Here is a 14,922-nt window from a genome sequence, read left to right on the forward strand (position 1 = left end):
GTCTCCTCCTTTGAGACAAGGTATCCTCTCTCTAAACCTCTTAAAGCCCCGTCAATTAATTATTGGAACGTTTGCGCCGCATTCTGTAGACCGATTGTTATAAACGGAAATTCATATATCTTCTTCAGCTACCGGGATCTGGTTAAATCCTGTTATCAGGTCTATTGCTTAAAAGATAGTTTTACCATATAGCGTTTTGGCGAAATCTTGGAAGTTCCGAACCGGGTACTTGTCACCTGAAGTCCGAATGTTGAGTGTGTGATAATCTCCGCACGGTCTTCACTCGTTATTCTTTTAAGGCACCATATGTAAGGGTGCAACCCACAGACTATTTGCCGGGCGCACCAATCCTAGCTGAATCATGGTATTGAATTCTTTTTGTCGCGTTGTCCGGAGCCAATCGTCTGAGTTTTAACGCAATTGGTGATGCTAGCGTTATGACAATATGATGCTTAGTTCGGTGACAGGGAATTTCCACTTCCGACCAGATGAATTATTTCCGGAAACTCATGCCGAATATAGTCATCATCATTCAGTAATTGTTATGATGGTCGGGATTGTACATTCTGCCATCTCTCCTTGGCAGGTAAGGAGAGTTGATGAATCGCGAAGGCAACTCTTCTGAAGTCCTGTAGTCCGCAATGTGCTAAGAAATCTGCTCCAACCATGGGTTTAGAAACGTCCGCTATAACAAATCTTCATGAGAAATTTCGTCGAAGGGTTAGGTTAAGCTCGAACCGTACCTTTCTAAATAGTCCTTGGAATTTTGACCGTGGATAAATTCATATATCGGCACCTGTATCTATGAGGAACCGTGTTCTCGTATTTCTGTCGAACATATACAGGCGGTATTAAATCTCCAGTGATACCAGAAAATACCTTGGAAGCGAAAACTTTCGGATGAATTCGATCGAGAATGATAGCGTCGACGTTTACGTCCGGGCGAATTCTCGGATTGGACCTCCTGTTTGATCGTGTGTACGTTCGTTCGCAGCTCTGTAAGCTAACTTGATAATTGCTGGACTAGTTGTGTTAAAGTGGTTTCCGCTACTGTGTTGCGGAGATGTTTTTTCCGCGATACTTGCCGGGAGTGTGGAAGGTAGAGGTGTCAGTGTATAAGGTCACATATTAAGGAGGGCGACCATTGCATTGTTGGCTACGCCATGCAGTGGCATCCACTCTCTCAAGATGGCCGAAAAGTGGGTCGCCCAAAGGCACTTGGCGCAGAATAGTAGAGAAGGAGTGGAGGTAACCGCGAACACCACCATGGGGTAAATTGCAACCATATATTTTAAGGTTCGCATATAGATCTGAAAGACCCCTCAAGCCTAAGTTGGCAACAATTTAACTCTGTTTGTTTCGTAAGATTCGTGAAATTTCTTGGGATCATGTTGCTTTCATATTTGTCTCAGTAATTTGTGATTTGGAAATAAAAAATGAGATCTCATCTGATATAATACAGAAGAATTCCAACATTCTAGCTTTTTAAAATTTTACTGATTATTTGACGGGAAATAAGGGACCATTGTATTTGAAGTGAAGATATTTTGATGCTTAGATATCAACCTATTTTGCCTCTAACCGATACTACCCGAAGATCCCTTAATCGTTTGGATCATCGCTTACAAAAGCCTTCTTCAATGAGACCCAAGTGGTATTTCCTTCTGCAAAATAGAGCGAGTGTTAACAGTTGTAATTGTAGACTAGTGTCTACATATAGACAATCTAAAAAATTATCTACCTTCTGAATAATGTGAGGTAAATACATAACGTTCAAAACCAACTCCGCGCCACGAATTCGACCAAATATATCCATTACTCAACCGTTCCAATCAGACTCATATGTTGTTGCTTTAAGACCAGTTGAAAGCCGAAACCGACACCGACCACCTTTCGTTTCGTTCATGTTCGAGTCAGCTCCACACGGGAAGGCATTCTCGAAACGCCAAATATCAACGGGCGACTACAACAACAAATGCAATCTCCCGCGACAATTTGTTTGTGAAAAGAAATACTGTCTGGAAGTGTTGTGTACTAATCTCCGAAATGTTTTACTCTTCCTTAGTGATGGCAGACGAATGGGACGAAGATTACTCGGTAAGTTGAATAGTTTTCGGTTTGTTCCGTTCCCTGGTGAAATCATGTTGGTAAGTCGCGAATCAAGACTTTGCCGGCGCAGGTTTCCTTGTCGGCAAAAAGTTGTTCGCTTGTAGGTTAAGTTTTTGTTGTATCTGACCTTGCAAATTACCATATCGACATATTGTGTACACCGCAACCGCATGAGGTGTTTAATTCGCTGTTGCTATTGAATTGCTCTGAATGTTATACTTTCTTATAGTACGGGTCAAATGGGAAGTCTTTTGGTCGCGGAAACTACGTTCCAAACAGCACAACGGAGACTCAACAAAACGATGGTTGGGAAGAGGAAACGAACCAAGAAGAATCAGCTCCACAGGACAACGGGAGCCCAGACAATGGCAACCGCTGGAATCCAGGTGGCGGAAGTGGAGGTTACAGATCTGAAGGAGGAAGCGGCGGTAACAGATACGAGGGCGGTCGTGGGGGCCGTGGTCGAGGTGGAAGAGGAGGTAAGATTGCCCATCACTTCTTGATTAAATCTTTCAATTTCTTTAAGCAAAATTATTCTAATCACTTGCAGGCCGTGGAGGGAATAGAGGAGGTGGTTTCCGAAGAGATGACAACCGGGAGGGATACCAGCGGGACGGATACCAACGGGACGGACCTAGAAATGGGTACGGCGGTGATAATAATAAATTCGATGATAGCGACAACGGTAACGATGATTTATTAGATATGATTCGATTACGATTAAATGGTTTTCAATTTTAAGATCATAGAGGGTCTCGAGGAGGATTCCGCGGTGGTCGGGGCGGACGCGGCGGAGAAAGAGGCTCTGGCCGCGGTCGTGGCGGTGGCCGAGATGGAGAGAATGGCTTCGGAGGTGATCGTCGTTACGATCGTAATGGTGGCAGTGGGGACGGTGGAGATAATGGTGAAATGCATTTACTTGTAGCAAATTCGATAATCAATTTCAATCGGCGTTTTAAAATTTCAGATAAAATGACAAAAGATAAACCCCGTGAATTTTATATTCCACCTGATCCAACAGAAGATGAAAATGAAATTTTCAATACGGGCATTAGTAGCGGCATTAATTTTGATAAATATGATAAGATTCCAGTGAATGTAAGTAGATTGTTTGCAACGTTCATAAGCACTCTCTGTTATGAGTCAGCTATCACTGAACAATGGAGAGTAATGCAACTCGATTCATGATTAGTTTTTCTGTTTGTTATTTTTCAAAGCAGTCTAAGTTACTTTTAATGCAAGATAGAGCTCCTCAGTTCATATATGTGGCTGAACTGCTCTGGAAATAATGTCTGCCTGCAATTTTCTGATCCTTCGTTAATCAAAGCGTCCACTTTCAGGTGTCAGCTGGCGCTCCACCAGCTATTTCATCGTTCGAAGAGTCAGGATTAAGAAAATTTGTCTTAGACAACGTGAGAAAGTCAGGTTACATTCGACCAACACCAATTCAAAAGAATGCAATTCCTATTATAATGCAAAAGATGGATTTAATGGCTTGTGCTCAGACTGGTTCAGGCAAGACGGTAGGTCAATTTAAGACTATGAAGATCATTGCTAAATTGTACCGTCAAATTTATCTCGCAGGCTGCATTTCTTTTGCCAATAATTCATACGCTTTTAGAAGAAAACAAGGACTTAGTTATAGGAAAACCTCAGTGTTTTATTATTTCACCAACGAGAGAATTAGCAATTCAGGTAGGCTTGAATGTTTTATCTTTTATATAATAGTTCTGATTTCTGATTCATTCCCAGATATTTAACGAAGCCAGGAAATTTGCCTTAGGTTCTTACTTAAAGATTCAAGTAGTGTACGGTGGAACGGCGGTAAAACATCAAGGGAACAATATTGCTGTAAGAAACATAATTTGATATCATCACAAATTACCAATTTTTCCTATTATTCCCCATCAAAACAGAGAGGCAGTCATATTATTGTATGTACACCAGGAAGATTACTAGACTTTGTTGAAAAGGAAATGTTAAGTTTTGAGGATGTTCGTTTCATGGTATTGGATGAAGCAGATCGAATGTTGGATATGGGTTTCATGCCGGCTGTAGAAAAGGTTATGAACCACCCAACAATGGCATCGGTGGTTAGTTCTCGATTGTCTCTGAAAAGTGAACTTTCTTAATTATCGTATCCATTTAAGATTCAACGGCAGACTCTCATGTTTTCGGCTACTTTCCCAGAGGACATTCAACGATTGGCAGGACAATTTTTAAATAATTATGCTTTCTTAGCCATAGGTGTAGTTGGTGGTGCTTGTACTGATGTCGAGCAAACGTTCCATAAAGTTACCAGATTTGAGAAAAGGACAAAGCTTACGGTAAGTCGTCATAAATGAGTGTCAATGTCATAGAAACTTCTCGTTTTCATTGCCTTTTAAACCAAATGCGTGTCAATATCATTCTGACCTCATATTTATTGTCTTTTTGAAGCAAATTCTCGAGGATTGTGTCGGAGAGGGTGGTGTCATGGTTTTCGTCGAGACGAAACGAAATGCCGATTATCTTGCATCTTTATTGTCGGAAACAAAGTTTCCAACAACTTCAATTCATGGTGATCGTTTACAAAGAGAACGTGAAGAAGCATTGGCTGATTTTAAGAGTGGTAAAATGGTGATATTAATAGCAACTTCAGTGGCAGCAAGAGGTTTAGGTAAGTAAGATTAATTGCACCTTATGATCACAAAGTTCCCTAAACTTATTTGGAAAATTTCGTCCCCTTCGGAGTAATCTCAATTGATTGCAACGCACTTATTCAGTTTGGTCTGTCTATCAAGGTAACTTTGTATTCCATTGTCTCTACTACTACTGAGTCTGTGAGAAGAAACTGCAGAGACAAATCAGTTGAATTGGACGGAGTCTGGATGGCATTTGTTGCATGTTAAGTGAAAATTTCGCGGTTTATGCTACTATTGTGTGGCATGTCTTATCGTTGTGCAAAATAAGAGAGTTGGTTGCCCAAAAGTTCTTTCGTTTTATTGAATTGCTTCTTAAAAGCGTTTCATAACTCAAATAATACAATAATAAGTTGAGGAGTTTTTGTGTTAGCAAAGTACCAAGGAAAGTATTCATTTCAAAGTGCGGGCCTACTGGAACTGACTCGATGCGACAGTTTTCGGGTTTTAGTATAACAGTGGACAATGACAAAGTATTTTTTTAACATATAAAATATGCGTATTAAAATTCCAATTATTGTCCTGTTGGGAAATCGGTCATCTTTCGGTCGATGCTATCCGCTGATCGCCATGTCTACGTACAATATGTTGTGCATAAGAAGCAGAATCCGTCTAAATTTACCTTTTTTCATTGGTAGCACGTATTTATTGGAATTTTTCTTTGAATGGGTCTCTCCGCGAATGGAGGATGTTTTAATTCATGGGTTTGCATCAGTTTCGACCTCATTTTTCACATGCTATTATTCGGCCAACTGTATCCATATTGATGTTAATGTTTGCTGCAGTTGTAGTTTGGTGAACATATATGGGTAGGTAGGTAGGTATCAGTGGCCGCTCCGAGGAGCCCAATCAGTGCTTTGATGCGCCGTTTTGATGCCACAAACTCCTAAGACCCGCAGCCTGACTCTAGCCAGAGCTGGGCAATCGCAGAGAAAGTGCATGAGGGTTTCCCTTCCTTCTCCGCAGCTTCGGCAATGCGAGTTGTAGGGTATACCGAGCCTAGCGGCGTGGTGCCCTATGGGCCAGTACCCCGTGCGGACCGCCGTAATTTTGAATGCATTTGCTGCACGCGTCGGACACAGGAGCTCTCGTGATCGGACTATGTTATAAGCGGGCCAAATTCTCTTTGACTTGGCACAGCTTGTAAGCCTTCGCCATCTCAGGTCCGCGGCTGCTAGGTAGGCCGAGTAGACCCCGCCCCTGACAGCCGCCAGCGGAATACCGACTGTATTCGTCGAGGGACTGCCAAGAGCAAAGCCTTGCTTGGCCAATCCGTCAGCCCGCTCATTCCCCTCTATGTTCCTATGCCCGGGAACCCAGAGGAGAGTGACCTTGAGCGTGCCGCCCAGATGATTGAGCGCGTCTTTGCACTGCCCCACCAGCCGGGACGATGTCGTCGTTGAGCACAAGGCCTTGATGGCCGCTTGGCTGTCGGTCAGAATGGCTATGTTACGCTTGGGGCAATATCGCCAGTACTTCCGCCTGGAATACACTGGCGAAACCTGAGAGACCATAGGACTTGCATACACCGTGTGTATTCGAGAAAACCCCCGCGCCGACTCCATAGGCCATCTTTGAATCGTCCGTAAAGAATACTATGTCATAGTCTTGCAACACACCGCCAGTCTTCCACTTTGCCCTGGTTGGAAGGTCCACAGCAAAGTTTCTCGTGAAGTTCAGCTTGCGTGTGACATAGTCCGTGGGGGATACCCAGATTTCTCGAGGTATTTCATCTAGGATGTTGCTGTGGCCGTAGGACTTCGCTGTCCAGCCTCCGGACTCACGTAGTCTGACGGCACTGCAACATAGGTCAAACATTGTGCCCCAAAAAGTGTCTCAGGTCGCGTTCTCAAAACCTATCTAGCCGAAAAATATGAAAAAAATCCGTTCATAATCAATAAACGTTCAGCAAATAAAATGAACTGTTTTTTTTTGCCAAGCTTCTAAGACCGTATCCCGACAGTTGAGTGGTTAGAGCACACGGCTGTCGTACGACAGGTCGCGGTTCAAATCTCATAGGTGGCAGTGGAATTTGTATCGTGATTCGATGTCCGATACCAGTCGTCTCAGCTGTGAATGAGTACCTGAGTCAAATCAGGGTAATAATCTCGGGCGAGCGCCGTGAGTAACATCTGAAAAGAGAAGGACCAGATTGAGGTTTGATGGTTCCCTGTGGACTCCGCAAAAATGAGGGTTCTATCACTTCTCTATTTTAGGCCTTTGCATTTAGCTGCGGGAAATTAATATTATAAACGGCAGGGCTTCTTCAGTCGCCAGACGAAGTTGAAAGGGTCTTCTTGTTGTCACATATTTTCTGCTTCGGGTCGGTTGCGAGCTCCATTCGCGTTGGATGGATTGATGGATTGATGGAGTCGTAGCTTGACGGGATTTGCGCAGTAGAAGATAGTCAGCCGGTACTTCTGTTGGCTTGGTTAGGCCAGCAACGTGCTGTCTCACGTTCATAATGGGGAAAACTGTCGTCAGTATAGATTGCAGGAGTTTCACGGTGTCCCTAAGTTCGCGGATCGTTTTCGTCAGCAGCACGATTCGGTGATTCTCATTTTGCGTAGCACTTTTTCTTCAGCTTTTGTCCCGTTAAAAAGGGGGTCAGCTCGTCGTGATCGGTTTCGCTCTATCAAATGCCTTATCTTCATGCAATCTCGAGACTTTTAAATCCCTATCCAGCGTATCAAACCGCCGTTATTTCGGCTGCCCTTTTGGTCGTTTACCATCGACTTCGATGTTCAGACCAATCTTGGCAAGTGAATTCTCCTTAACGCGAGTTACGTGACCATACCATCGAAGACGCCTCTCTCGCAATTTTTTCATGGTCGGTGCAACCCCATAACGATCGCGGATATCCTCATTTCGGATGAATTCGAAATATGTCACGCCACTCGTCCAACGCAACATCTTCGCCGTTCATTGTCTTTTATAGTCGGCAAACACTCATAAAGAAAGAGTTGCATAAGGAAAGGATATATCGCGATCTTCGTTTGCTTAACCACAAAAGCGATTCATCTCGAGGTTGTAACCAGCCTCACGTCCAATGCTTTTGATGCAGCTTTGAGGCGAGTTGTAGCAAGAAGGGGGCCAGTTACATTTTTAGTAATAACGGTATGAATTTTGTGAGGGCGAGTAAGATCATCGCTAAATTCAAAGGAATGTTCACGAGTATTTGTCCTCCTGCTTCACATAATTTCGGAGTGTTATAGGAAGTGGGAACTAAGTCCGTCAACCACCCTTTGAAGCGGGCTAACAACACTGTTAAGGCAAATCGAAGAGTGTCTCAATTCCCGGCCATTACACCCATTGACAGACGTCCCCGATAATTTAGATGAGCTTACACCAGCACATTTTCTGACCAGGTCGTCGATGCTCACAGTTCCAGACGCAGAAGATCCTAAGGAGAAGGCGGGCTTGCGTGACAGGGGGGGGGGGGGATGCACCGTGAGTTTTGGGGCAAATGGTCACGTGAATATCTTGGACGACTTCAGCAGCGACCGAAGTAACATAAACATGAAAATATTGAGAAGGAGGATATCGTTCTTGTAAAACAAGATAATCTACCTCCAATAAAATGGGTTTTGGATCGCGTATTGTACACACACGCAGGTTCAGATGACATGACAAGAGTAGTCATTCTCAAAACTCGAGCCAAGGCCCCGATACAACGGTCCATTACGAAGATTTTATTGTTACCAGTCACGGGTGAACAAAACGGAAAACGAAGAGAGCGAGAGGACAGCAGACGAGAGGGCTTCGGATCTATAGGGAAATTTATTGGGGAAACGAAAATCGGGTTCAAGAAACGATCGTGCATTAAAACATACGAGGGTAAGGTAGACGCCCAAGTCAGGTCATTTCGAATAACTTGATATTTCTGGGTTTATTTACCTTTGTTTGCATTTGCCTTTGGAAATGAGTCAGATCAAGGGTTCAAGGTTGAAAGTTTGTAGGGGAGTGTAGGTATATACACAGTCTGTTTCCAAGTAAACAGGATTATTTCAATAGGGATAGTTATGGTGGCGCCATCTTGGTGTAGCTATAGGCGTTCAAAAGCTACATCTTTTCTCGACTTCCAGTAAAAATTTCATGACATTTGGTTCATTGGAAACAAGGTGATTGCGCCTCAAGGGACAGTATGTTTGCCTTGTTGGTACAAAAATGAACATTGAGCAAAGAGTCAATATTAAATTTTGTTTTGAACTCGGTAAAACGTTAACCGAAACGTTTCAATTGATGCAACGAGTTTATGGTGATGATTGTCTATCCCATGGAAGAGTTTTTGAGTGATATACGCGTTTTAAAAACGGCCATCAAGATATCAATGACGAGCCTCATGTTAGCCAGGCGAAATTTGTGATTACGCCGTCGTCATTGCGTTTTATGGAAATGGAATTGGGAATGTCCAAAGATTCGATTCATAGCATTGCGACCGGAAAATTGGGCTATTGGAAGGTTTGTTCTCACTTTGTGACCGCACAAACTCCCTGACGACCAAAAACTGCTCAGAATCCAACATTGTAAGGATACCGTTCAAGAGTCAAAAAAGGACAAAAACAAACAAGGGACAAAAAAAAGCATACGTTATGCTGACAGTCGGACCATTCAAAAGGTATGTACCGACATCACCCGAACTATGCATGTCAACGACCTAAAATTGTCATTTGAAAGGTTGTTAAGCAGAATGAGACTATTTTGAATAAAATAAAACAATTTTGCCGAAAAATTCATGTTCTTATTTTGAAAAAGTCCTATTTACTTTGAGACAGACTGTACTTTGACAAGCTGTTGACTGGACTGGACGCCGTAATAAAGAATTGGTTTTATTTTGAACATACACTGTTTGCCTAGGTGAACATAATCTCTCACCATACCTTTTGTGAGCACCTCCTCAAATACAGTTGAACAAGTACCATTCCTAAAATACACGATTTGCGACGGGCGCTGTTTTATATAGTGCACTATGTACAGCTTTTTTTGAAAATCTAAATCCAAAAATTCTATATTTGGCTACGAGCCTTTCTGCCCGAACTTGTACATAAGGGGTTGGTGACTCCAGTCTCTGATGCTCCTTCCTGCGGAAGGCTCGAGGATAGTTAGCAGTTTTTGTACTTGAACTGTTTTTTTAAGGTTTTGTGTAAAGCAAAACCTTATTAAAATCGATTCATTGTCTGCTTGTTTGTCTGTCACACGCACTTTTCTCCAAAACGGCTAAACCGATCCAAACGAAATTTGGTGAATAGATGGGAACTATGAAATCCCACGCATACAGCAGGTGACATAAATTTAAGTGAAGTTTTAAAGGGGGGGGGGGCTCCCCATACATGGAAAAAGGGGATTTACATTTTTTTTTCACCAGATATAGTTGTGTGGGGTATCAAATGAGGGGTCGCACTTACGTATTGATATCGGTTTTAACCCATACATGCAAAGGGGGGGATTCAAACAATTTTTTCACCGGATATAGTCGTATAGGGTATCAAATGAAAGGTCTCGATTAGTACTTTCCACAGCTGATATTAGTTTGTGGTTTGTGGTGCGCTTAGATGAAATCTAGGCCTCAAAATATGTCCCATTCCGATATCTGCTCAAATAAACTTAGAAATTTACTGAAACCATTACCATTGGCTGATAGCATTGACCCGAGATATTTAAATCGCTCAGTTCTGGGCAGGTTACTGCCATTGACAGAACTAAGCGATTTAAATACCTCGAGTCAATGCTATCAACGAATGAAGAACTGGGTTATGCCCTCACATAAAGAAACACAAAACCTTTTATACCTGAAGTGTCAAGCTTCCCGACTTGTTTTATAAAAAAATAATCCCTTCCATCGTAGGATTTTTTAGACAATTATCCAAATTTTAACATTCCCCAAGACTATTCCAAATTCTCATTGCATATTCGTCCCTTTTTTCCAGATATCAAACAAGTAGCACATGTGATCAACTACGATCTTCCAAAAAGCATTGACGAATATGTACATCGAATTGGACGTACGGGACGTGTTGGAAATTGTGGTAAAGCTACAAGCTTCTATGATCCGGATCAGGATGCAGCGATCGCGGGTGATTTGGTAAAAATTTTAAAACAGGCCAATCAACCCGTGCCCGACTTCTTCTTGTCAGTGAGTGGAAGCGGTGGTGGAGGAGGCGGAGGATTCCGCAGTAAATTCGGTGGCCGAGATGTACGACGTTCAAAGAATGTCGAGGTAAGAATTCAGGACTTTTTATAAGTATTGTATGTGTGTAATAATTCACTGTTTGTACTTTATCCGTTAGACAAATGAAAACTCAGGGTACGCCGCTGTGACTTCTGAACCAACGGCACAAGAACCAGAAGAAGAGTGGTAGACACGTAGACCTAGATTTACTAAACATAAAAAAATTAGCCTTTGTCTATGTTACAAATGTAGATTAGTCTCTGCATTTCACTTAGACGATAAGGAAGACAATGTGGTAAATTCTGAAACTTATCACATACCATTTGGATTACTCAAAACTAAAGAATGGCTTCAAGTCATATTTTTATCCGTTATCCTTTTTTACTATGAAGAAACTATTGCAAGTTTTCTACTTTGCCAGTTACTTTTTTTTTGTATATTTCGCTGTTAAACTTGCTAAAATATTACGTTTGATATAGAGCTATTTGCAACAATTGGAAATTGAATTTAGGACTAAGACTGTGTTGTCGACCGTGCAAAGAGCATGACATTGTAAATCATCAAGTTTCAAGGCGATCCTAGTAGAATCTCAGCTGCAGTTATTGTTTGAGGATAGGTTTACCACCTCATGCTTTTTGAATGTTCGACAGAAATTGAAGTTTGGATAAGATATTGGACCTGAATATTTTTATTTGGAATGAATTTTACCAATATATGAAGAGTAAATAAAACCAGGTACAAAGTTGATAGACGAGTGTCCTTTATTTGACCGAAGAATGAATGGTGCAAGCGTGTTGTTTTGTTTAAAGAAGATGGAAGTGAGGTTTCTGATTGTGGTTCATTTCCTGAAAGGGGTGAGTTAATACTCTAAATAATTTTAGATTTCAGAAGATTGTAGATTAGTCATTTTTCTTCCAGGACATTTGGCGGCAAAGTTGGTAAAGTCAAGCAGGTTGGAGGCAGTGGACTTTCGCTTAACGAAGCCGTGTTGCTCTTTCACTGTGCGGTGACTAAAGAGGGCAGGGGGACAGGATGAGAGGAAGGAAATGGGACGGTAATTCTCGGTGAGTGTACGATCGCCACTTTTGTGTATGGGGATGATGAGAGCCTCTTTCCATAAGTCGGGAAAATGAATGCTGAAAATAAGAGATAGGGGAAAAGAGATGGACTTACCAGTTTTGAGCAAAAAGAGGTTTGGAATACCATCCTAGCCAGGTCCGACATTGGCATCAAGTTTGCCAATGAGGTACCCGAAAAGGATAGGGGTAAGAAGGGGAATGGTAGGTGATGCAGGGCAGGCTACATCCTCTATCGGGAGGGATTCGATGGAAGGAGGGGGAACGTAGACTGAGGAAAAGTAGTGAGAGAGTAAATCACAAGATAGTTGGGGGGAGTTAGCAGAGGAGCCGGAGAATTTAGTGGACGGAGGGGATAGCTGAGCAGGACAATGTGAGACCAGAAAGATTCGAGGTTTCCGCGTGTTTTCCACACTGGTCAAATATTCTTTTTCTGGACTTACGTATTAAGGATTTGGCCGAGGATCGTAGATTTGAAAAAAAAAACTAAGTCAGCATAGTTTCTAGAAGACAGGAACTTCTTCCTTGCAGTCTGTTTTTGACGCAGTTTTTTGTGAACCAGACGAGGTAAGAGCGTAAGCACTTAGGAGAGGCGGGAACATAACAAGGAAGAAGATCAGATAAAATCGTATAGAAAGTGTTGAGTGCTTGGTCACACGTAAATGGAGAGAGGAGGGGGACCCAGTTAATTGCCCCCAGGGCTGAGTTCAGGCCTTCGAAGTTCGCCTTACGAAAGTTGAACTTGGTGATTTTCCTTTCCCTTTAAATTGATACCACCTAGTCTCAGGAGCCATCGTTGGTGCTGCGGGGATAACTCTTTTCCTTTATACTTCGCGTGTAAGAATTTTATTAATTGGTGATCAGTAAATAATATGAATTTGTTTCCGTAAAGGTAGGGCCTGAAGTAGTTCACTGCCCACATAATGGCCAAGAACTCCACGTCTGTGACCGAATAATTTATCTCATGCTTATTTAACGTTTTTGATGCGAAACACGCGGCATTAATCGCGTAATTAGAGGCGTCTGTTGTTAAATGGAATTACTTATCAAAATTCGGAAACTGAAGAAAATGTGGAGAACAAATTATGACTTTTGCTTCTTTTTTAAGGTATTTTATCATTGGTTGGGCTACTTTGGCATAGTCCCGAATAAACTGCCGGTATAGTCCTGTAAGACCTAAAAAGCTCTTAATTTGTTTCGTGGTTTTTGGTAGTTGTACGTTTTTAATGACCTCAATCTTCGCAGGATTAGGTTTAAACCATCCCTCGTAGCTATGTATCCTAAAAAGGTTATTTCGTGCTGCATGAAAGCACCTCCGTTACTGCTTCATTAAGCAGAGTAGGGCAAGAAATCGGTTGGGAGTGTTTGCCCTTGATTTTCGATATTACTGTTTTATGAGCGCCACCCCAGGCTTTCGTGTCAGCTTACTTGCACAGTCGCTTAAAGGATTCGCTTTTACTTTTTATTATGGCCACGAGCGTTTTTGTATTCTTCATGTAACTGCTCGTATCCAGATCGGTTTCTATTGCGCTGACTGCGCCTTCTGGCCTTGAGGCAGGCCTTGCAGCATTCTCCAATTTCAGAGTTCCACCAAAAGTTTGAAACTCGCTTCTGGGATACAACATACCTTGGCACCTGGTCACATGCTCACCGCAACTTTTCGGCGATCTGTAAAGCTTTATCTTCTGCGCTTCCTTCAAGCGCTGTATTTTGCTGCAGAACTTCTTCGAAAATCTCCTCGTCAAACTTATTAGCTGCCCACCTTTCAGCTCTCGCCCGAGACCATTTCATTCGTGTACCATGCATTATTTCAAAAATGATTGCCTGGTGGTCGCTATGCGTATATTCTTCACTGACATACCACTGGAGATCTCTAAAACATCAAAAGTGACATCTATCATGGACCTCATTTCTCTCTTTCGGAAAGTGTTCACGCATCCAGTGTCAGTAACTACAAGATTCAGACAAGCAAGAGCTTCGAGTAATATACGTCCTCTTGCGTGCGTTTCTCGGCTGCTCCATTTTTCACCCCTATGCGTTGAAATCGCCAGCCACTATCTTAGGGCTATGGTTGTTTGCATCCATTGCTAGCCTCTATACCAAAGAATGGAACTCCTCTCTCGTAAGGCTTGGAGCCGCAAAACAGCTGTAAATAGATATTGCGCCTATTTTTGCTCTAGTGAAGTCACTCCCGAGAATCTTCGTGGTTCCTTTTATGGCCCTATTTCCACATGTCCATATCGCTGCCTTTCCACTCTTATGCACGACCCAAACTCCACTGTTAAGGTTTTTGTACTGCTCGCAGACAATAGCAACGTCGATTTTGTTTTCCAACAATGGCTCAGGTTTAGCTGTAGGAACTTCATTTGCGAATAGTGTCGATCGCCTTCTTATACATCGGACATGTGCTACTGCCTGTGATATGGGCGCTGTCAATGTCGTTTATTTGCCTGCAGAACAGACAATTGGGATTTTCTTCGAGGACTTTTTCAATGTGGCTTTTTTTTCGCGTTTACGACACAGGTCGGACCTATCGTGAACGCTAGTACATTTTTTTCGCCACGTGCCCAAATTACAAACACCTGAAGCATCTTTTCAGAGTTGTCTAATCTCGTAGCCGGCAGACGACCCAGCCAATTCGAACGTTACTGGCAGTGATAGCCCTTTTGGCCGTTTCAAGTGTTAGACTTATGAACGTAGTTTGTTTTCCGCCATATGCCTTCTTTAGCCGTAGAATATCTCCCTCCTGGACCGACTGTATTGTGAGGCTGGGATCGTAGGGCTTGACAAATTTCTTCCTTCGTTGTAATCTCCTTCAAGTCTTTACACTCAATAACCACGCCATTTATACTGAGCTTCACTTCTCACCTCACCCGGTGGCATTTCG

General features: G+C 42.5%; 1 protein-coding gene across 1 annotated transcript; it reads left to right on the plus strand.

Moving 5' to 3' along the window:
- The first annotated feature begins 1,876 nt into the window (after window positions 1–1,876).
- On the plus strand, window positions 1,877–11,708 carry LOC119651734 (ATP-dependent RNA helicase vasa). Its single transcript, XM_038055462.1, has 13 exons — window positions 1,877–2,097; window positions 2,339–2,588; window positions 2,660–2,794; window positions 2,852–3,013; window positions 3,077–3,207; window positions 3,450–3,632; window positions 3,694–3,804; window positions 3,862–3,960; window positions 4,026–4,202; window positions 4,260–4,436; window positions 4,549–4,768; window positions 10,718–11,007; window positions 11,078–11,708. Exons 1-13 carry the CDS (start codon window positions 2,047–2,049, stop codon window positions 11,147–11,149), a joined length of 2,058 nt encoding a protein of 685 aa, XP_037911390.1. The 5' UTR covers window positions 1,877–2,046; the 3' UTR covers window positions 11,150–11,708.
- Window positions 11,709–14,922: the final 3,214 nt, after the last annotated feature.

Source organism: Hermetia illucens, chromosome 3 (genome assembly GCF_905115235.1).
Source record: "Hermetia illucens chromosome 3, iHerIll2.2.curated.20191125, whole genome shotgun sequence".
NCBI classification, from domain to species: Eukaryota; Metazoa; Arthropoda; class Insecta; order Diptera; family Stratiomyidae; genus Hermetia; species Hermetia illucens.